This window comes from Quercus lobata, chromosome 8 (assembly GCF_001633185.2).
Source record: "Quercus lobata isolate SW786 chromosome 8, ValleyOak3.0 Primary Assembly, whole genome shotgun sequence".
Taxonomy (NCBI): Eukaryota; Viridiplantae; Streptophyta; class Magnoliopsida; order Fagales; family Fagaceae; genus Quercus; species Quercus lobata.
In genome coordinates this window covers 44929911-44952644 of record NC_044911.1, presented here as the reverse complement: position 1 = coordinate 44952644, position 22734 = coordinate 44929911, and the positions used below count along the sequence as shown (strand labels likewise).

General features: G+C 33.1%; 2 protein-coding genes and 1 non-coding gene across 3 annotated transcripts; all 3 read left to right on the top strand.

The window, feature by feature from the left end:
- The first annotated feature begins 7162 nt into the window (after positions 1-7162).
- LOC115954820 lies at positions 7163-7935 on the top strand. Its single transcript, XM_031072771.1, has one exon. The coding sequence runs from the start codon at positions 7241-7243 to the stop codon at positions 7676-7678; it is 438 nt and encodes a 145-aa protein (XP_030928631.1). The 5' UTR covers positions 7163-7240; the 3' UTR covers positions 7679-7935.
- A 2580-nt stretch (positions 7936-10515) lies between these two features.
- LOC115957495 (persulfide dioxygenase ETHE1 homolog, mitochondrial) lies at positions 10516-16591 on the top strand. Its single transcript, XM_031075745.1, has 10 exons — positions 10516-10863; positions 10965-11093; positions 11480-11587; positions 12970-13104; positions 13305-13346; positions 13455-13514; positions 13600-13653; positions 14190-14214; positions 14324-14440; positions 16391-16591. Exons 1-9 carry the CDS (start codon positions 10639-10641, stop codon positions 14428-14430), a joined length of 885 nt encoding a protein of 294 aa, XP_030931605.1. The 5' UTR covers positions 10516-10638; the 3' UTR covers positions 14431-14440; positions 16391-16591.
- A 3113-nt stretch (positions 16592-19704) lies between these two features.
- Positions 19705-19854, top strand: LOC115958635. Its single transcript, XR_004084569.1, has one exon. It is a non-coding gene; the product is annotated as a U4 spliceosomal RNA (small nuclear RNA).
- The last annotated feature ends 2880 nt before the right edge of the window (positions 19855-22734 follow it).

Here is a 22734-nt window from a genome sequence, read left to right as displayed (position 1 = left end):
TCATTCGTCCCTTTGTAATTTCTTTTGTCGGTTTTTTTTTTCTTTTTTTTTGAGATATATCATATATATATATATATATATATATATATATATTCTTTCTATAGAGAAGTTTTTTTTCTTTCATTTCTTATAGCAATGCCCAACCACCTCCGCAACCCAACATCACAAACCAAACCATGCACCACTACCATTACAAAACCCATCACCAAAAACAAAAACCACAAATTGCAACCCAACAACCACCAGCAATCGGAGACCATCACACTGCATGTACCGAAGCCCATTCTCATGAATCATGATCCAATGCTAGCAACCCATCGTTCAATATCCAAACCACCGCAAGCAACCAATTAATCTTGTCGCTGCCACCACACTGACGACAAAGTTGTACCAAATACAAAACAAATTGATCGGAGAGCAGAGCGAGAGGGAAGAGGTTAACGACATTGAGAGAGAGAGAGAGAGAGAGAGAGTAATAAATAAATACGTAAAAATAGAAGATATTGTAGCAATTTATAAAAATTTGAATAGTAGTACATAAAACCAGATGTGGAATGATTTTGTAACTTTTTGGTAAATATTATTCTCTATTTTACATTTTTACCAGGTTTTAGATATCCAAATGAAAATGCTCTTAAAAGAAGAGAAAGAAGATCTCCTTGATTGGTTGAAACCAATTCAAGGTCTAAAATCTCCGTGATAGAGTCCTTCACAAAAGCAAAAAAATTTGGATGTTATACATAAAATGAAAGAGTAATATATGTTAAATGTCGTTGTATGAAATAGTGCAAACTTTATCTTCTTGATTTCTTTTCATTACAAGAAATTTGGTCTTTATGATGTTTAAATGTCATTTGCACATACTATTAGCGATGACATTTGTTACCGCTTTGTCATTGCATATATATACATCGTATGTAACAAAAAAGGTTTTTAAAGATTTTCAGCAAAAAGAAAAAAGAAAAAAAGAAGAAGGTTTTTTAAAGATGACACTGAAGTCATTGCTAATAACAATTTTCCCCCCCTTTAGTTTAGTGACGAAACATGAATTATTGTCTCAATGTTATGGTAATCACTGATAATTTAGTCACTAAAGACCAAAATTATTGTAATGTGTCCGTCAATCATTGTAGTTTTTAGCCCTACAGAAATGATGTTTGATGTGTCCAAGCTTTGGCAATAAATGACATTTTTTTAATGAAGATTGTCCTTTAAGCATGGCAGTTTCTCACTTGTACGGATAAAGGCTTTGATCTATAGATAAGGGTTGTTTATTAACTTCACATTATAAAGTTTTCACCTCTGAGTATTGTGGAAGTATTGGTGTCCTTGGTTTATTAATTTGGAGACAAACACAAACAATCACAATCTATATGTACTTTCCATACTACACTTACATAATTAAATACATATGCCATTAATGTCGATAACTATAAGATTACAGGTACATTGATCATGTATGGTCAGTCCTATATCACTTATGGATGTAACTAATTACATAGTGGACACTTGTAATTTATTCTGCTAAAGTGTTATTTAGGATACTGCTCTTTTTGTATTCTATTTGTGGCCACTTCAGTTTCAATCTGATGAATCACCTTCAATCAAAATGTTTTTAAAGTTATAAATAACCTATGTTGCCCAAGTGGAAAAATGTAAGATTTCTTAATTTAGTGTGGTATGGGTAACATAGACATAATATTTTGTGCTTATAAAATACCAACTTGATTGGAATTAATAAAAGTTAAGAGAAAAGCTTAAATGGCCCAATTATTAATTTATGATCATTTTTGGTTATTGGGCTTGGTGAGCTCTATTGCATACGTACAAACTTATTATTTAATTGTGGGTTCAATATTGATTTGTATGAATGGGGCTGTAAGTTGTAAACCACAACCCCCCCCCCCTCTTTTTCCTTTTTTAAGAAAAAGGGTTGCAACCCCTTTGTGCGGTTAGGGTTGTTTAACCATTTATAAAGAGAAGGCACAAATAAGAGAAGGCACAAATAATTTCACAACATATTTCATAACATTTGAATTGACAACATTTTAGTGATTTTTATTTAAGTTCATTTTTTTATCTTCTACTAACAATCTGCTAAATCAACATTATGGATTTTTTTTGTATCTATAGAAAATTTTTCATTCATTTATAAATAAAAGCATTGTTAGAGAAAAAAAAAAAAAAAAAAACTGAAATATTTACTCCCTTCACAATTTAATTTGGGTCTCACGGCAAAGCAAACAGCAAAATGAGGTTAGATGTTTTTTTTGGTGAATTTTATGTGCCTCTAGACTTTTCATTTAAATAAACAAGGGTTGAGTGTGATGCTCCAATTTGATTGATTGTGTGATGTGTGTGGGTGTGTGATAAGTCCCACTTTGGGCATATATTGGGTTGAACTGAGATTTATTAATAATTACAAGGAACCTCAATTGTGACTAGTCATTTTAAGGTATAGTGCAGATGTGATTAGCGTTTTTCCGTGGATCGTTACATTGAGGGATAAGCTCTCACACTAAGTTGGATTCATGTACAAATTATTTAACTTGGCACATGCTTATAATTAAGTATGAACAAGATAGTGCATTCTTTTCTTGTAGGGAATTAAATTTACATTTCCAGCAACACATTTTGACTTCAAAACCAATTAAAACCATATAGAGTTAGACGGGAGTTGTATACTAGTAGCACTGCTAGTTTTTTTTTTTTTTTTGGGTAATTTGATAGTTGGTGGAATGAAGATTTGAACCATGAATGTTTCTGTTAAAAATACCAAGACATGCTAGTTGAGCTCCAAGATTATTAAATTTTATTTCAAATTTTACATTATGTTTTTTTTTTTTTTTTTTTGAGAAGGAATTTTTCATCATGTGAAAGCAAAAAGTTTGGTTGATTTGCATGCTATTTATACCCAACTAATTATTGTTTTCCACTTGCTTGAATGTGCTATTTACTCAATAATTAATTTTTTTGCCATTTCAATCAAAGCCCATTCTTTTCTAGTTTGGATGTTCAAACACCTACAATACTCATTCCACTCAAATAATATTTTCCCCTTTAATTTTCATAACGGAATAAAAGAAGAAATGAACCAAAAAAAAAAACCTCCAAGTATAAAATTTTAAAAAGAAATGTATAGAAGGAAAGAAATTTAAATTTTAAAATTCTAATTATATGTTACGTGAAAAAAATAATAAAAACTTTAAGGTTTTTTTTTTTTTTTTTTTTTTGAGAGAGTTTCAACCAATGGTGTCTGCTCTTTATGATAATTTTTTGTTATTAGACTAAGATACCAATTGATTTTTGGTATAGGTGGGGATTGAACCTTAAGTCTCTTATTCAACTATCAGAGACTTTACCAGTTAAGTGAATGAGAGTGTTAATGAAAAGAAGGAAAACAAGATGGGCTAGTGAATATTTTATGCTTTTAAACTATACATGACTGTTTTGATTGTTTTGACATTGGGAAATTATTGTGTAATCCCGGAGTATTATAAATGCGTACTCCCTCTTCTCACATGAATGGTGGGTCCCATTAATTAAATTCATGGTGAGACCTACCATTCATGTGAGAGGGGGAAGTATGCATTTATGATACTCCAAAAGTACCTAATAATTTTCCTTTGACATTAATCATTACATGATTGTTCAGATCTAAAAAATGAACCATTCTCTAAAAAATATTTTCTCGAAAACTATCTTATTTTCTTATATTTAGCAACTGTGGGTGCCCGAGGACCGAGGAGGAAGCTGAGGAGTTGCACCAGTGACCCAAGGATCGAGGATGAAGTCGAAAGGTCGCAGCATTGACTTGGTGATACTGCAGGCCACGGGCCTAAGGGAGGAAGCCACCCGAGGAGAAGAAGAAATGAGTCTTGGTACTCTATAGTACTCTAAGTGGAAGCTAGAATCTTAAGAGAGTGGAAGTCAGTAGGCAGTAGGGAAGCTGTTAGCCTGATGTAGCCTACTGCATCCACATTAAATGGTAGACAACAACTTTATCAGTTGCATTAATGAGAAAGTGACATGAACAGTGTAAGCCACAGCTAAGTAGGTCTCTTCCACCACCTGCTTCAGATGTGAAAGGTAACAAGTGTCACAAAAGGATGGAGGTGAAGGAGAAATGAAGGGTGAAGATGCAATGAAGGTAGAGGTATATAAGAAAGGGAGTGAAAGCATTGTATGGGGGATCGGAAAAAGGAAGGAGAGAGAAAAAGAAATAGAAGAAAAGAAATTAGTAAGAAGAAAGTGAATAGGACCAATCTTGTACAATCCAGTCTTCTCGGGAGCACCCGGAGAGAACCCTGTATTTATTTGCTTCTAAACAAAAAAACGAGATTCCTCTTGGTACATGTCCTCGAGCAGAGCCTATCGTTGTTGTTCCTTCTCACCTCTTACAAATTTCATTGACTTGGGCCAGGTTTGAGAAGCATAATTACTCCTAGTGGGCTTGGGCTCCAAATCCACGGGCTCCTATAGTAACAAACTTAAAATGAGTTGGAAATTTGGAAAACCATTTTTTGACATCTCTTATTTAGCTTAGCATGTGATGAGTTGTTTTCCATAAAAGTTTAGTGGAAAATAGAGTTGTTTTCCATAAAATTTTAGTAGAAGACAACTTTATCTCACAACAAGCTAAATAAGGGAAGTTATGAGATAGTTTTTTTATTTATATGATACTACCAAGCACAGGAAAAAATGAAAAATTATTTTCGCATAAAATTTTCCATTAAAACAAACTAAGTGGACATGAAATGTGAAGTTGTTTGAAAATAGGATCATACAACCAATATCCCTTGTCTTTGATGCCATAATCCAGGAAACAACACAAATAAGAGTTAGGTTCTAAGTTGGTGCATGCACTCATTGTGTTAGAGAAAGACTAGAAGACACACCCAAATACTCTAAAATATTCTATTTTGAGTATTCATAGTGGTGATGTTAGAAAATTTAGCTGTTAGCAACTCAAAAAATTATTTTATCTATTTTAACACACCATTTTACAATACACCTCACATCAAAAGTTCTAAATTTTGTTACCACTTCATTTAAATATTCATTCTTTATTTATTTATTTATTTTTATTCTTGCAAGTTGCAAGAGCAACCAGCACCGGTAAACCTCTTTCTTCCCAACTAAGCAAACATGGTAAAAAAAAAAAATAATAATAAAAAAAAAAAGAATAAAACAAGAAGATAACAGTTTTCCAACAACCCAAAACCTACTGTTACAATCACAACCCGATTTTAACCCAAAATCAAAACCCAACCCAAAGCTAGATCTCAACCCAAATCCATGGACCAATGAGTCCACACCAACACCCACCACTATCACCAGCAACAAAATGCCCACCAACACCACCGCTTGGAAAAAATAGCCCACCAACAACAAATTGACCCATAAAACCTAGCAATCCAAAACGCCAACACCTTCCCATATCGACACCAATCTTATCTGTCCTAATTTTGAGTGAAAGGAGGTAGGCAAGAGAGGAGGAGAAGAAGAGAGAGAGAGAGGAGAGAAATAAAGAGAGAGAGAGAGAAGAAGGTAGAGAAACGGTGAAGCTGAAGAGAAAAAGAAGAAAGAGAATATTTTAAGGGGAAGAGGAGAAAGAATGGAATAAAACTTTTTTTTTTATTTTTTTTTATTTATAACTTTGGAGCTATAGTAAAATGCCAAAGATGGCAGTTTATTGTAGCTTGGTTGCTAAAATCTTTAGCTTTAGCACTATCAATATAGCTTGTTTTTTTATTTTTTTAGTTGCTAAAAAAGCTTTTAAGTAATTTTAGCACTATCAATGTGAATGCTCTTAAAGGCATAATGCTCGCTTCTTCACCCCATAAATTTTTAGGGACTGAGGCAAACAAGAGGAGAGCTTTAACCATATCTAGAATGTGGCTCTATGCAATTATGTTCAAAATCTCTTTATATAATTTCCATCACGTGAATTATTAGATCCATTTGTGGTGCAAATTAGCACTTTTTTTTCTTCCCCAGTGACAAAATTCCAACGTTTCTGATCATAAAGAAAGAGACGCATTTCAAGGGACTAAAAGTGTTGTAGTCAGTGCCATCTAAAATAACTAATGACATCCATGCTAGTTTCATGAGGATTTGCCATTTCCAGTGGCGTTGGAGCCTCAAATGGAGAATTGGAATTGGAAAATGCCCTGACTAGATAGAGGAGGGACGGAAATTTATTGAGTACTCTGAAAGTATATTCCCTTCCACTCACATAGGAGTGAAACTTATGGTGAGTGAGACCCACCTCTATGTGAAAGGAAGGAAATATACTCTCGAAGTACCTAATAACAACATAGGAGGAATAGTGATAGAGCAAGATTAGGGCTTCAGTAGCGGAGAAGAGTTACCCTTCATATGGATTCATCTATATCCACTGAGTCGGTTCACCAGAGAAAATAATAATAATAATAATAATAATAATGAAAAAGAACAAAGAAATATATATATATATATATATATATAGAGAGAGAGAGAGAGAGAGAGAGAGAGAGAGAGAGAGAGAGAGAACAATAACACCACCATGAAACAAGATAACATTGCTCAAATCAGACGTGCTACAAAAATAAATTTTAAGGTGATCAAAATATGCATAAACCGATATCTCAACAGTTTGCGAAGTTTGTTATGAAATTAGTTGCGCCGTTGAATCCATTGAATGTGCTTTGCACAAATCATAGTTTTCCAGAGGGAAAAAAAAAGAGACAAAGAGGTTTTCTAAACGTAATTGAAGGGGAAAAGGCACAATCGTTGGTCCCACCCGAAATTAGAAGAAGTAGGACTGGTTATCCTACTTCTTTGCGCTTTTTGGCTTTTTAGCTCGAGGATTGTTTATCCCCACACATTATCAAAATCAAAGACGTATGGTGTTGAATAGCTATCTAGAACTTTCTCATCTTTTCTAATTAAGCTTCTTCTTCTCTTTTTATCTATTTTCACGGTCCTCATTCCATGTATGTTTGTACTTGTTTCAGAAACTTTCGGTACATGTAATTTTCAAACTTCAATATGATAGTGATGTCAATTAGTTATCCTCGAGACTTTGTTAATGACCATGCCCATTTTAGGCCTACCATACCTGAAGTTTATCCAACTATAGTGTATATATATAGCATATCATTTTGTGTGAAGTAGTACAAATTAACTTCATCTTCCTTCTTCTCAAAAAAATAAAAGCTTCATCTTCCTTGATTCTTGGCTCTCATTTTCTTTCTAAATGGCCTCAGATTCATCGGAGAGTTGCCATTATGACATTGAAAACGAAGAATTGGAGGACTTGGAAGTTATAGAAATCGATGAAGCCCTTCTCAGGTCACTTTTAGATGAATCAGAGAATGTGGATGCCAAGCATGATAGCTTAGCCTTAGAGTATGCAACACAATCACAGGAAGCAGAGAATGATTCTAACAACATGATAGAAGAAAGGAAGGGTTGCTTGGAGCAGCATGCACTACTTCAAATCCATGACTTTGATGGGCTGGACATGATGGATATGGCTCCGATGTTTCCAATTGATGACATGGAGATTGGGTATGTAGATGACCCAATTTATATGGCCAACTTTGGTTATGATGTTGGAGATTATTATTCTCAAGTTCATGATGAATTTTCCTCCAATGAGACAGCTTACAATTGTTTGTGGGGGGATATATAGCTGAATCGAAATAAGCAAACAGTTGTGTGTAACTTATAAATGTATAAACATATAAGACTGTTTATAGTTTATTACCTATCTATCTTAATGTCAAACAAATGATTAAAAAGAGAGAAGAGAGTAACCAAAGCAATATAAAATGTTATGTACGACTTTAGTATCACCAAAAGTTGGACTTGCTGGAGTTTTCAGTTTCATAACATGGGCTGAAATGTGTATATTATAAAGCCATATATTACAATGAAGATAAGGTTATGATTTGCTTTTCCAAACCTTTTCGGTCACGATACTACCAATCGGACCATTGTTGTACCATATGATGCATCAATTGCGGGCCACACATTGGTCGATTCCTAGGAAATAAGGGTAAGGAACCATCAAAACCTACCTACCTATGTTGTTCTATCAAAAAAAAAAAAAAAAAAAAAAAAAAAAAAAACCTAACTATTTTGCTCTGCATCTTAGAAATGGTCAAAAAATTTCCACATCCTCCACCCCCTCTATATGAGTGAGAGAGAGATTATAGGTGCTAGATCTTATACTTGCTAAATTCCTATATAAGTGAAAGACCTCCAAAACACTGATATATATATATATATATATATATATAGAACAATATAGGATCATGTCTATTTCATTGTTAAAATTTTGTTTTTTTGAATATAATAGTATACAAACTATCATGTTATTTTAAATTTTAAATTACGTAACAGTCTATACACCATTAGATTTATAATAGGGCAAATTACATGTTGTTTATTTGTGGTTTGACCAAAATTTAAATTGTCTCGTATTTAGATTGCCTACTTGATGTGGTATGGTCCCCTTTGTACATGGATGGCTCTGTCTCTACTTCCTGACACCTTAAATGTAAACGATCGACATCATTTGTGTCAAGTAAAATAGTGTCATTGTAGATTGGATTCCAATTGCACATGTGGCATGAAACAACTTCATGTTGCTTAAGCACCGTCATTCCATTTATGTTAGAATGCATTCCAAATTGTATACATTTTTAGTCATGTTAGAGATATAACATTTTTCACAATTATTAACATAACATTTTATAATCGGAGTAACATCACTTTTTCTTTAGCTCACCATTGGCATTATTTTTATTATGCATCAATTATTGTGAAAATATTGTGTCCTCATCTAGAAAATATTTCATATTTTACTACATAATTTTTACAAACTAATGCATCACCAATCATCAAAAACTGATTCAAACATTTATTTATAATTTTTTAAAATTCCACTAATTATATTCATTGTTGGGTCAATTTATAGATGATACTTAACAAAAATTAGAATATCTTTAGAGTTTTATGACTTATATATATATATATAATTATTGATATAATAAAATTAGTATAAATTTTATGGGAAATTACATTTTACCACTCTAAACTATATTCTAGAATACACTTTGCATCTTAAACTTTTCAAATGCACATTTTGCAGCCTAAACTATGACTTCTGTTACACTTTACATCTTGACGCTAAGTTTGCTATTAATTTGGATGGAAATATAAAGTTTAAAGTGTAATCAAGAGTATAATTTAAGGTGGTAAAGTGAAATTTATTCTTTGTTTTTAATGGATTGAGAAGAAGGGCAATGGGGTCATTTCATCTGATGTCATACTTTTCCATCCAAGTTAACGGCAGACTTAACGTCGGGGTGCAAAATGTAATAAGGGTCATATTTTAGAGTGCAAAATATGCATTTGACAAGTTTAGGGTGCAAAGTGTAAAAAATTCAAGTACCGTTGGGAGCTATTGAAGTTGAGGCTAAAGCATTTGAATTGGGTTTGTTGTTTGCAAAGGAAGTTGGCATTTTGGACTTTGTTTTGGAGGGTGACTCTTTGATTATTGTTCAATCTTTGTGTGAGAATGCTTCGGCTCCTTCTTCAATTGCATCTGTGGTGTTTGGAATATTAGCAACAAGTCTTGAGTTTCGCAATGTTCATTTCTCTCATATTCATCTACAAGGCAATAGGCCTGCTCATCTTTTAACAAAATTTGCTTTAGGCCTGCTCTAGTCAGTTTATCAAAAAAAAAAAAAAAGTGTAATATGAGATATAGTTTAGGGTGACAAAATGTAATTCTCCCTGAATTTTATTGCTAAAATCTTACATAGTAGTAAAAATTGTAATAAATTATCATCACTAGGACACATCAATTAAGTTAGCAATTCTCTACCTATCATTGCACACTTTTAATGCGATGGTCACTCCATAAGTATAAGTATTTATGAGGTGTGAAGGATAAGAGTCATAGTTCAAATCTCTAAGAGGAAACTTTATATACATATACACTTAGATTAGAGTAGAGAAAACAAAAAGCAATTCTCCACCTAATCCAATCAACTTTCTTCAACTCAATCATTGCTTACTGGTGAGGGATGACCAGAATGGCAGAATTCTGAATTCCTAATGGGCATGGCCAGATCGGCAGAAACCGACGTCTGCCCACTGACAAAGGCCAACCAAGGTTCGTGACGCGACGCCCATAGTCTTCTGGCACTCTCATTTGGTATCTTCGAAAACAATCTTTTTATTTTTATTTTTATAGGACTTTAAAAACAACCTTAACAATCAGAACAAAACAAAATATGATGTGGAATCCTGTGTGGAAAGTTATCCATTGCATCACATCAAATGGCACAATTCCTCGGCCCGTTATGTAACAAGTTGCGGCAAAATTATGTCATTGTATATTGTCTTTTCCTCTTCAAAAAAATCTGATGTGGAATCACAATATGGTTGATGTAAACATCTGGTTTTAAGCTATGCTCTTATAAAATTTAAATTTTAAAATAAAACTCACCAATAAAAAACAACTAAATAAAATGCTGACGGAGAAACAGATCAACATGTCCAATTCTGAATCGATCTGATCGCCATAATTAAACCTTACGCATTTTACAAAACTACAAATACACACACAAATTAACAACAATGCTTCGTATCAGTCTCCTTCGCGTCTCTCTTCCTTGCTCTTCTTCTCCAATCTTCAGTCTCTCACAGTCTCACCTTCACTCCAAGCTCAGACCCCAAGCCATGGCTTACACCACTTCGTCTCAAAACAACAACAAGCTCTTGTTCCGCCAGCTCTTCGAGAAAGAATCCTCCACCTACACCTACTTGCTTGCCGACGTGTCTCACCCTGACAAACCCGCTCTGGTTTTTTCTAATTACTCACAAATCTCTTACACATTTTGATCTCTGAATTGTGATAAAATGTTTGTTAATTAATTACTTTTTTTTGTTTTTGGGTTTGGTAGTTGATTGACCCAGTTGATAAAACAGTGGAGAGAGACCTTACCCTTGTAAAAGAGCTTGGATTGAAGCTAATTTATGCCATGAACACACATGTTCATGCTGATCATGTCACTGGTACTGGCCTCATCAAGGTGTGGACTTTTTCCATATTTTATATATCATTCAACTTGTTTTCTTCGTTACCCATTTTGTAATTTTTCTTTTCAAAACCAAATTTTGTGATTAAATTTGGTTTCTTACATTGATGCTAGAGCATCAGGGAGTGGACTTTTTTCCATATTATATATCATTCAGCTTGTTTTCTTCATTTCCCATTTCGTAATTTTTCTTTGCCAAACAAAATTTTGTGATTAAATTTTGTTTCTTTCTATTGATTCTAGCATCAAGGTGTGGAATTTTTCCATATTACGTATCATTCAGCTTGTTTTCTTCATTACCCATTTTGTAATTTGTCTTTGCCAAACCAAATTTTGTGATTAAATTTAGTTTCTTCCCATTGATGCCATGTAATTTGCAGACTAAGGTTCCTGGAGTGAAATCTGTCATTTCAAAAGTGAGCAATTCGAAGGCGGATGTTCTGATTGAAGCTGATGATAAAATTCGTTTTGGTGATCTGTTTTTGGAGGTGGGGTTGCTGTTTCCCTTTGATTTGTTTATATGTTTTGTGCAATTGAACAATGGAAATGATCTGTGGTTTATTATTTTGTAACTGTATAACTTTAACGATTGTTGTATATATGAGGTTGACTTGAAAGTTTATTGGTTTTGATAATTGGTGGGTGAGTGTAGGCATTAACTTATTGGCTTCTGGGTGCTTCTAAGGGCGGTAGAAAGTTGATCAATGTTAATCTTATTTGTAAAATTCATATTGCATTGCCAATGAGCTCTGCCTCAATTGGCACCTCCTTGTCTTGTAAGACCAAAATGGAGGGTACTCAAGACCCATTGGTTGTATGTGTAACTTACCAATAAAAAACAATTGTCATTGCTTCACAATTTCTGATCCAGCTTCTTTAATTCGGTGAGACAAATATCTTTTATTTAAATTCTTTCCTTGATGATTAGTACACATCTTGTATTATGAACACTGTCCAACTTGTCAAAAAAGGGGTCATCCCACAGGAGATGGCATGCTATTAAGAACAGTGAATTCGTTTCTTGTTATAAGGTGTCTTGATGCAAACATTCCTGTGATTTAGAAATTTGTAGTGAGATTAAAATAATTAAGCATTAATGTCTAGACAAATTTATTGCCTTAAGCAGATGTAGTGTGAAGTTGTTTATAGTTTATAAATCCTATTACATCTGGTAGATACCTCCTGTGCTGCTTTGAAATTCATTCGGTAGGAACTTGAGGTCTTTATTCAATCAATGTGGTGTGGTGACCATGCAACTCCTAAATTTGGGAAGTGGAAGCTTTTTCCCTTTTCTCTAAATTCTTTCTTGTAGTCTTGTCAACTTTCTAGCCTGGCACCTGAACGAATTCGTATTTGCAGAATAGTAGCAAAGGAAGGTTGTAATTAAGAAATCTTAGTTTGTGAAAAGATTGAGAATCAAATGAAATTTTAATAAGTTTTTTTGTAACCTTGAAATTTACTCATGCACTCCATGGGTATTGAATCCACTACTTACCTTCCACCTTACTTTACAGTGGGTGAAGGAGGTGTGATTTTGAGATTTTAAAAGCTTTCCATAACTTGAGGGATTTAGTTTACTTTTTGTTGCAATAAATAAATTAGAAATCCAGCCAAACAAAAGTGAATGCCAGTAAGTGATGTAGTAATATATTTTCTCAGTTGATCATAAATTTTTTTTTCCCTGTATGTATGGCCGAATTTTCTGTGTATCTTATCCCTTTTGCTGCAATCTTACTCACAAAAATATTGAGTGAGGAAATTGTACTGACTAGAGCAGGATTAGTTTGCATGTACTGGGGATGCATTTCTTTTAAGTTTTAACTACTAGCAAAAGTATATGTAAATATCTTTTTTAATATCTTTTTTGCAGGTTCGTCCTACTCCTGGACATACGTTGGGTTGTATTACTTATGTTACAGGGGATGGGCCTGATCAGCCTCAACCAAGGATGGCTTTCACTGGGGACGCCTTACTGATTCGTGGATGTGGGAGAACTGATTTTCAGGTGTATTGTCCTAAATTTCTAAACTGCTTATTTGTTACTTCTCTTTTTGTAACAGAACTTTTTTTTTTTTCATGATTTAAAATGAAAGAAAATATCATTTTAGAAAAGTCACACTTGCGTGTGAAGAAATTGAATTCATTTTAAAGAGGGCATTTATAGGAAATATAAAAAATCATTGATATCATTAATTTACCTAACAGGGTGGAAGTTCGCTTCAACTCTACAAGTCAGTGCACTCACAGGCAAGGACATTTAGCATGCTACATTTTCCATAGAAAAGAAACGGTGTATATTTTGATCTTCACAACACAGTTGGCAAAGACTTATTATTATTTTTCTTGTGGACCCAGATTTTTACATTGCCCAAGGATACGCTGATCTATCCTGCCCATGATTACAAGGGCTTCACTGTATGAACCATCTACTGTGTCCTGTTTCCTGACTATTTAATTTATTGAAACTGCTGCTTATGCCACACCTTTGTGTGACATCCAGGTTAGCACAGTGGGGGAGGAGATGCTTTATAATCCTAGGCTCACAAAGGATGAGGTGATTCTTTGCCTTAACATCGTGTTCTTGTTTTCTAGATTCAATTTTTCTAAGAAAATATGGTTATCACAATACAGATATGGCTCTTTCCCCCCCTTAATCCATTAATCAAGATATTCTTGGTCAACAACTTGAAATGATTTAAGTTTTCAATATTATTCACTAGGTATGCTTTCTCCTATAGTAGTTTTATGAACTTCACCACCGGCATTTAAATTACTAATTTTGTTTGAAAACAAGGTGGATTCTGGTTTTGTCCTTGGTTGTGAAAGATCGCTTTTGAAGTTTATTATATAAAGACTAAAGTGATAGACTATTATTATTATTATTACTAGTCTATGAGAAAGAAGATTTCTGACTTTTGAAGTTGATTAACTGAATGCATTGGTTTTGGTGTAGAGAATATTGTCGTGGTTTCTAATATTTACATACAATCATTTTTGTTTCTCCATTATCAATATATTTGGCTTTCCTTTTGTCAATACTTCTTCCCCATATAACATCAATTTGTTTGATCTGTGAACTCTTTTTTGTAGGAAGGATTCAAGAATATAATGGAAAGTAAGTAGTATCTAGCAATGCAAATTTTTTTGATATCATTGAAGATTAATATCATATTTTACATTTAGACATTTATCATTTGAATATATTCTGATATATTGTTTTACAGATCTTAACCTTTCTTATCCAAAAATGATTGACATTGCTGTCCCTGCAAATATGGTTTGTGGGTTGCAAGATTTGGCTGCGATGCCAGTTGAGGCCACGTCAAACTAGATCTGGTCAGGTATGATTTTCAGAGGAGAAATGGGGTTGAGGGGTTTGTTTTTAAAAGTATATTGGCTGTTTCTATATTTCTGAATCAAGCCAGTAGCAGATTGTTTGGCTGCAAAAATTTATCAGACAACAAGTGGAATGGAAGTTGAGCCCAAAAAGGGAAAAATTAAGGGCAAATCTAGGCAATTTACCCTTCCAAACAAAGTCTCATATCAGAAACTCCTTAGTTGAATTTTCTCTTTCCTCATAAAATAATTTTATCGACTAGAAGCACTAAAGATAAATTAATGCTAGCCCTTGAAATAAAGTAATGTAATTATTTTACCAAAATTCAAGTGAAGAACCCCAATAGACTGATAAACTCTTTCAATCCTCTATGCAGTAGCATGAAAATGTGCACAGTATGTGGAAAAGCACCCACTAATAACTCAAAATTTTCTCTATATTAAAAACAAAGATAAATATAAAATCCCTAATATGAGACTTAAAAGTGAACTAGGCCATCTTGTTTTGGATCAGTCCCACAACGAAAGCTTAATGTAAGACCTGGGCTTTTGAAGTAGATACAGGCTCTCCAGTTTAGCTATATGGAAGTGGGTGGTCTTTTAGACATCACAGGGTTTGCCATTTTTTTTCAACAATGGATGTTAGGGAGATGTCTTGATAGCTGGAACTCCATCTTGGCATTAAGGGGGCAAAAAATTGACATGCTTAGTTGTGATGGTAACTCTTCAACATCTTTTTATTGAATGCTTGAAAGATCTTTTTTTGCCTGCAGAGAGTTTCATGGTTATCATCCTGTTGGCCAAAAGCCATGGCCTTGTTTTTTGGAGAAATTGCCCATTATATAATGCCAGATTAATAGTGATATTTTCTTTGTAATATGTTTCATTTTTGTGACAAAGGCAATGCTTTTAGTAAAATTCTATCTCTAGATGGAAAGTTAAAGGGTTTTATTTATTTATTTTTTTAATTGGTAGTGTGTTTTAAACTTATGGGGGAGGAGGTGCCAATTTAGCCAGTGTTCATTGGAAAAATTAAAATTCAATGCTTGATTTTGGTTTCCCCTAGCAAAAATTTCTCTTTGATAAGCTGGATGTCCGTTGCTAGTCTTATTAAATAATACATATCCAATTTTTTCTTTTGTAAGTGATAGGAAATCTTGCACCAGACATTTGCTTATCCTGTTACCTTGCAGTGTAGATGTATAAGCCCTTCAGTGATCTCTGCTGCTTTGATGTAGGCTTATTAAGAAAATTCACTGCATAATGCACACAATAAAATTTACTTCATGTGCTTTGATGTAGGCTTGTTAAGAAAATTTACGGCATAATGCACATAATAATATATACTTCACGTGCAATTACTAAAGAGTTTATTTAGGAAGCTTTACTCCATCCAGTAATACAATTTCCATGCCCAGTTAATGTGTTACCAGACATTAATTTCTAGGGACTAGTGCAGACTATAAATGAGGACCTCCATTAAAGTTTGGTTTTATATGTTACCAGAGCTTGTATAGATGTTAGTGTGGATTGCTGTTTTAAATGAATTTTTGCTATTGTTACTTGTCCTAACTCCTAGCTACTTTTAATATGCCAATATTTATTCAAAAACCAATCAATAGCAAGCCAATCTCCTAGGTGGAATCTGTTTTCATAGGTTGCTCGATAGCGCACCTCCATATTTGTAGGAACCATGTATTTTGCTCTTAAAACCTCCATATTTGTAGGAACCCATGTATTTTGCTCTTAAATAAGTTTGGAATTAGTTTATTTCTTGCAGCACTTGCTTAATTTAAGTACTTCAGAAGAATTTCCTTGGCAGAGCAATTGGTTGTTTACGCAAGTTTAGAAGTGTGTCTCAATTGCTTCATAATTTTCAACTGCTTCATTCAATCCTGATTGGGTCCCTTTTTCTGTAGTGTAAATCTTATTTAATGGCTACAATTTATGTGCAGAAAAAGAGGGCTTTTTCAGAGCCACAGATCCACTCAATGTAAAACTATAATTTGGTAGAGCTATGCATTCTGCAGACCAGAGAGTCGCTACTAAAAATCTATTGGTAAATGTAACTATGTACATGTGATGTATGTGACGCTACTAAGGCTCTTTCATATATTTTACACATTCAGTAATAAGTAAGGTCCTCGGTACTTCAAGTCAACTTGCATTGTTCCTATTCTTTTTTCCCCTCAGTAAGCAAATATACATCTTGATCTCACCCCCTTTGTCTATTACTAGTCAAGTTCCCGCACATCATGTGGTGCAACTTGTTATTAATTTCCCCTAATATTTGAATAACTTTTTTTTAAGACAACCTCTAACTATCGCTGTATTAAAAAAAAAAAAATTCAATAATTTTCTTTGTAAGAATATTAATATTGAGTGTTCTATTTTATAGATAAAATAGAAAGACGATAAGTTTGATGTAGTGACTTCATCATACTTACAAATTTGAAAATTACATGATATAATGACTGATATAGGTAAACTTGTTTCATACCTACTCAAGAATGTAAATATCATTTTGGTAAAATAAAAATGCAAATATTCTTCAATTTTTTTTTTTTTTTTACATTCCCAATTGTATGTTATTATCTTTTTTTTCTTTTCTTTGACTTTGTTTCAATTTTTGCAAAAATAATTAAATTTGAGCTAGAGTGTCATATTTCAAATCAATTATTTTTCATATAAATCTTTAAAAAATTACATCAAGATTTCATTATACTTAAAATAAATATATAATAAAAAGATGAATATAAGAAAAGCCAGAAATGGAAGAGAGAATTGTAAATTTATAGTAAAATGATGGGAATAAGAAAAACCAAAAATAAAGGATGATAAAGAGATAGAGAACAAGTGAAATTAAAATAGATAGTAGTAGGGAGACAAAAAGGTAAAGGGGAGAGAAAAGTTGGGAGAAAGTGTAACAATAAGTAGGGAAGTTAATAAGAAAAAAAAAAGTTAAAAATAAGAGAGAGGATTGAAAATCAGTGAATGATTTGACCGTTGTTGTGGATCAATAAAAACGTAGCAAACTGTTTAACTTTTAGATATATATATATATAAATGTTGATTGATTGATTGATTGGGGAGGAGATGCCATTTGATAGCTTATGCCCTTAAGCACATTATTCAGCTGTGGAATTGAATGAAAAATGTTGACTTTAACCATAACTTCCCAGCATTATCTTTGCTATACATGTCACGGAACTGTGCAAATTATGTTTTCAATTCTCTTCTTAAAAGTTCTAAACCATGAGGTATTGGCAAAAGAATTTCTTAGTTGTTTTTTTTTTTTTTTTGATAATCAAGAATTTCTTAGTTGTTGAAATGGAAAAGGACTTACCTTTGAAGTCTGACTATACCTTTCATTTTGGTTTTAGAATGAATTTGGACATTGAGCATTTGAGCTAGTCTTTTGGAAGAATGATATTTAAGTATGCTTGGGAGAACTTACCCAGAAAAAGATGTTTCAACTTTCAAAGTACTGTTGTGTCTTTGAAATATTTGAGCTTTTTTTTGAAGTCTGACTACACCTTTCATTTTGGTTTTAGAATGAATTTGGACATTGAGCATTTGAGCTAGTCTTTTGGAAGAATGATATTTAAGTATGCTTGGGAGAACTTACCCAGAAAAAGAAGTATGATTCAACTTTCAAAGTAGCTGTTGTGTCTTTGAAATATTTGAGCTTTTTTCTTTTCTTTTCTTTTTTTTCTCTTGTAAGCTTTGCCCTACTGATAGCTGTTTTGTCCTTGAAATATTCAGAAAATTGAATTTTATAAAGGTATCATATTAATAATGATCCTCGTCTTATGAACATTGATCATGCTAGTCATAGTTGTCGAACTGTGTTGAGGTTGACAGTGCGGAATTTTTGTATTTCTTTTCTTGTACATAAAGACTTTCTACTTAAATTATAAAATATGGTCTATTGAAAAGCACTTAACAAGATATTAAACTTACCAAGACACGTAATGTAAGCATGTGACATGAGAAAAGAAGGCGTGTTACCGTGTTAGTACTTGTTTTGTCATGGACATAATTTAGAATTACTGTCTAGATAAAATATGGTTTGAAAATATAAAATCTCAAAGAGTTACAGTGATTGATAAGTAGAATTATATGATGTCAGAGTCACAAGTTATGCTGTTCAACGTGTTGCTTAAAAAAATAGGTCAAGAACCAACAGGTCAAATGTGGTGGTGATGTTTATAATATTGTTTATATCATGGGGGTGTTTGAAAATTGGACTCGCTAAAAGTTTCAAATTTCACCTACAAAATGTGCCGTGTTTATAAAATATGTGATCAGTTACGTGCTAGTCTTTAGAATTTAAGCCACTCAGCGAAGTAGCTTTAAGTGAGGACTTAATTTAATTTTTTTGTGTCTGAGTATCATAAAGAATATTTGTTGAGAGGTAAAGAAAGCAAAAGCTATGATAGTTTAATATTATTAATTTTTCAAGAGAGAGGAAACAGCCAAATTGTTCACTTATTCTTCTAACTAACAACCATGATAGTAATGTTTCATTGTTTGACTTAGGATTCCTCTGTCTCTCTCTCCCCCACTTGTGTCGAAGGAATAATAGTATTGTTGTGCAAATTGCACCTAACAAATACGTAACACAAAAATTTACATGGTTCAACACTCTACCTACATCAACGGATAGAAAGTTTCAAAATAAAATAGAAAGATTACAACAATGACTTAATGACTCTCTCAAAAAACCCAAACCCCTGATACCTCCTAGCTTTCTCTCATAAAATGGACAAGACAAGAAAATATCTTTTTCTTCTTCAAACATTCCTGCTGTGCAATCAATAATTGAGGCATTTCCATAATTTATATATTAGTTAAGGAACATGGTGTTGTTATTGTTGTTGTTTAGAGGAACGTGTCTCTGGTTTTGAGTGGTAACTACTAAGACCAGTTGGGTTGATTTATTAGTTCACTTGTGGTTTTAATTGCAATCTATGATTATGAAAATTTTCTTTGTTTGTTTGTTTGGTTTTTTTTTTTTTTTTTGGTTTCTCCATCTAAAGGCAATTAGAACAGAACTTTTATACTGATTCATTGGTAAAAACTAAAAAGTTGGTGGAGAAACACGTTTTATGCATTAAACTGCAATGAATGAATATGGAGAAACCAAACATTAACATGCATGATGATATAATAAGAAGGGAACTGCAGTAGTCCCACATGGCTTGTGTATGAAATACCGAGCTGTGGAGCTAAATATAAAAGTAGAGCAAAGGCACAAGAGAAAAGCATCTCTGCGCTTGGGGCAATGACGCAGCTAGTGAGGTTCTAACCGAGGCGCGTCTATTGCTGGTTGAAAACTATTTCCAACCCCCTCTTAGGCCTGGGTTTTGCCCTGGCCTTTGAGAATTTCTGCAAGGGCTTCCTCCGGGGTAAAGCCCTACAATTACTACTACCAAATGTTTACTTTAAATTGCAAATTACTCTATTGTTTGGCAGTTTTATGGTAAAAAAAGTAATAAACATTACAAGCAGGGTAGGCATACAAACCTCATTGAATGCCACAAATGCAAAAGTCTACTAAATCATTTCCCACCATCTTAACTAAATCTAGGCTACTCCTTAATAAAAATTAACTTTCACTGGAAAGAGAAGGGAAATTTCTTTTGTTGAAATAGAAAGTGTTTCTGCTTTTCTTATAACCAGCCACCACATAACTTACTGTTTCATAAAACAAGCCAAATCCTTGCACATCTTATCAATTTCTCCTTTTACTTTTTTTACAAGGTGAACATATTTAGAATACAACAGTAAATTATATCATAGAATGAAGGGTCTAAATTTAAAGGTCCCATATTTGAATAGCTTGCTGAAGCAATCAAATAATATACATTAAGAGAATAAACTACAAGATGCTCCAAGATGCTGCAATGGTTATATAGTCCAGGATATTTACTTCAACACCAAAGAAAACAGTGATGGTGCTGATGTTGTCTGGCACAGCAGAAAATTGCAAAAGAAAATGTGACTTTCTACATGCTAGACATTTCTCACCACAACAGAAATTTAAAAGAACCTTAAACAATCTTAAAGTCCTTAACTTTACGGAATTGTCCCCAAAAAAAAAAAAAAGTTATGAGGCTTTAACAAAAAGTAAAATATAGTCTCTTGGCAGAAATAGTGTATTTAGAGCCTGCCATAAACACTATGACAAGTAAACTGAAAATTGGATCAATATTAAATTATTAGAAGATGTATGTCACTCGTATGATCGGAGAAATTATTCGGTCCTTATGGAGGACTACATCAACAATGCCTAATGGTCCTCCACTCCAATAATATGATGCTATATGTCCGTTTAAACGAGTCATTATCCTAATCACACCCTATTGATTAAAATAATTATAAAACAAAATAAAAACATATCTCAGTTCCAACATCAGTAGTCAACGACAATCCTCTGTCTTACTCTGGCACCATTATGACGGTGAGCTTTGTCGTTCTCCTAGTCCCCAATCGCTTGCAACCAGATCTGGAATAGGTTTTGCAAGGCTTTTTGGCTTGGATTTTCTCACCGTTAGGAGTTCTTTTGCTTGAAAACAAATACTCTAGAAGACTAGAATAGAGGAAAAATACCGGGCATGGATTTTACCGAGCATTGTGGAGCCCAACGCCTGAATTTCCTTTAACTAAAATATATGAAAAAGCTAATAATGTGATCGTGTGGAATTTGTTGAAATAGGTATTTATCTAAGCGATTGAAGTTGTCAATATTACTTCCGCATCCCAACGCAAAAAGCCAAAGATACTAAAGTTTAAAATGTGGTATTTCAATTTGGTGATAAGAGGCATGAGATTACATATATTGAAGTTTAAAGTTGACGTTTTTATTTTCAAATCAACATGTGTTTCTGTTTAATTTCAAGTATTTGTGGATAGAGGCATGAGATTGCTTAGATTGTTGGGTGGTTTTTCTGAATTATTTTTCCACAGAGATAATGTTTTTTTTTTTTTGGTGAAGAATCTATAGAGATATTGTTAGCACCAAAGATGGGAATTGACAAGATTCTTGTTTTCAATTTTCAATTTTAATTTTGGAGTGCATGATTAGGATACTGATTCATTTAAATTAGTCACATGACATTATATTATTGGAGTGGAGGACCATTTGGCATTGTTGATGTGGTCTTCCATAAGTACCACATAATTTGTCGTATGATTGAGAGTTATTTTTGTTGTAATATTCCATTTTCAAATACCTTCCAATGATTTCAGGCTCAGAGCTAAAGATAACTTGCATTTATCATAAGGCTCGGGCCATAGACCTATAAGAACTGTTCCATAATAAGACAATTCATTTGTAGTAGTTGATATTGGTTCCCCTTTAGAGCCAAAAATGATAAATAAATAAATAAAAAGTACTATTTTTGTTAAGACCTTCACTATTTAGAGTATAAAAAAAAAAAAAAAAAAAAAAATCCAAAAACAAAAAGGGCTTAATTTCTCAATAGACACCTCTCAACATTAAAGATAACACATACAATAACCTTTAAAAGAAAATGTCTAGTGCTAAGGCTATTTCCATGAACTAAAATACCTGGAGTAAGGAAATGGTAAATTCAAGCATACATTATGACAATCCACAGAACTCTTTTTTACCTTTATGATTTTGATAACCAACATACACCTTCCCATGGATTATCAAAAGGTCAACATCTCTTGGGAACCCCCATTGTGATCTTGTTCCCAATTGCATGTGAGTTAGTGTGTGAACTTGCGAGAATGAGTTTTGACAAAAGTGTTTATCAGCTTAATCTAGCAGTTTCACGCTAAAAAGAACATGAATTCTATCCAAATCTAACATCATAGAAATATGCACCCAAAAAAAAAAAAAAATCCTACAATTTTACTGTAGAATGCTTACATAACTCACTTGGTAGTAAATATTATTGATGCTACTTCAATAACAAAAAAAATAAATGTCCAAATCACGTTTTTGTGATCAGTGACTAATTGGTTTGTAAAGTTTATATAGTAAATTTTGAAATATCTTAAGAAAATAAAAAATAAAAAGGGAGAAGAAGAAGAACAAGAAACTTACACCATTCACGAGACATAACAGGACCCAAAGAACCATGGTGCAAACACAAGAGGCTTACAGTTCCCACTAGTCCCAATTGTAAAAGTAAACGGATTGAACAGCCAGACCATAAGTATGAGAAGTAACTGAACTCAAACGTGGTTAGCGCTTTTAATAAATCGTCATAAATGGGTATTAAAAGTTAGAACTAACTTAATAATCTTGAAAACATTACCTCAC

What these genes read in the sequence shown, in the direction of transcription:
- LOC115957495 (XM_031075745.1), top strand. Translation starts at nt 10,639, where the DNA reads ATGCTTCGTATCAGTCTCCTTCGCGTCTCTCTTCCTTGCTCTTCTTCT. An exon ending in CTGGTACTGGCCTCATCAAG is followed by an intron (nt 11,094 to 11,479) that starts GTGTGGACTTTT and finishes TGTAATTTGCAG; the next exon opens with ACTAAGGTTCCTGGAGTGAA. An exon ending in ATTCAAGAATATAATGGAAA is followed by an intron (nt 14,215 to 14,323) that starts GTAAGTAGTATC and finishes ATTGTTTTACAG; the next exon opens with ATCTTAACCTTTCTTATCCA.
- LOC115954820 (XM_031072771.1), top strand. Translation starts at nt 7,241, where the DNA reads ATGGCCTCAGATTCATCGGAGAGTTGCCATTATGACATTGAAAACGAA.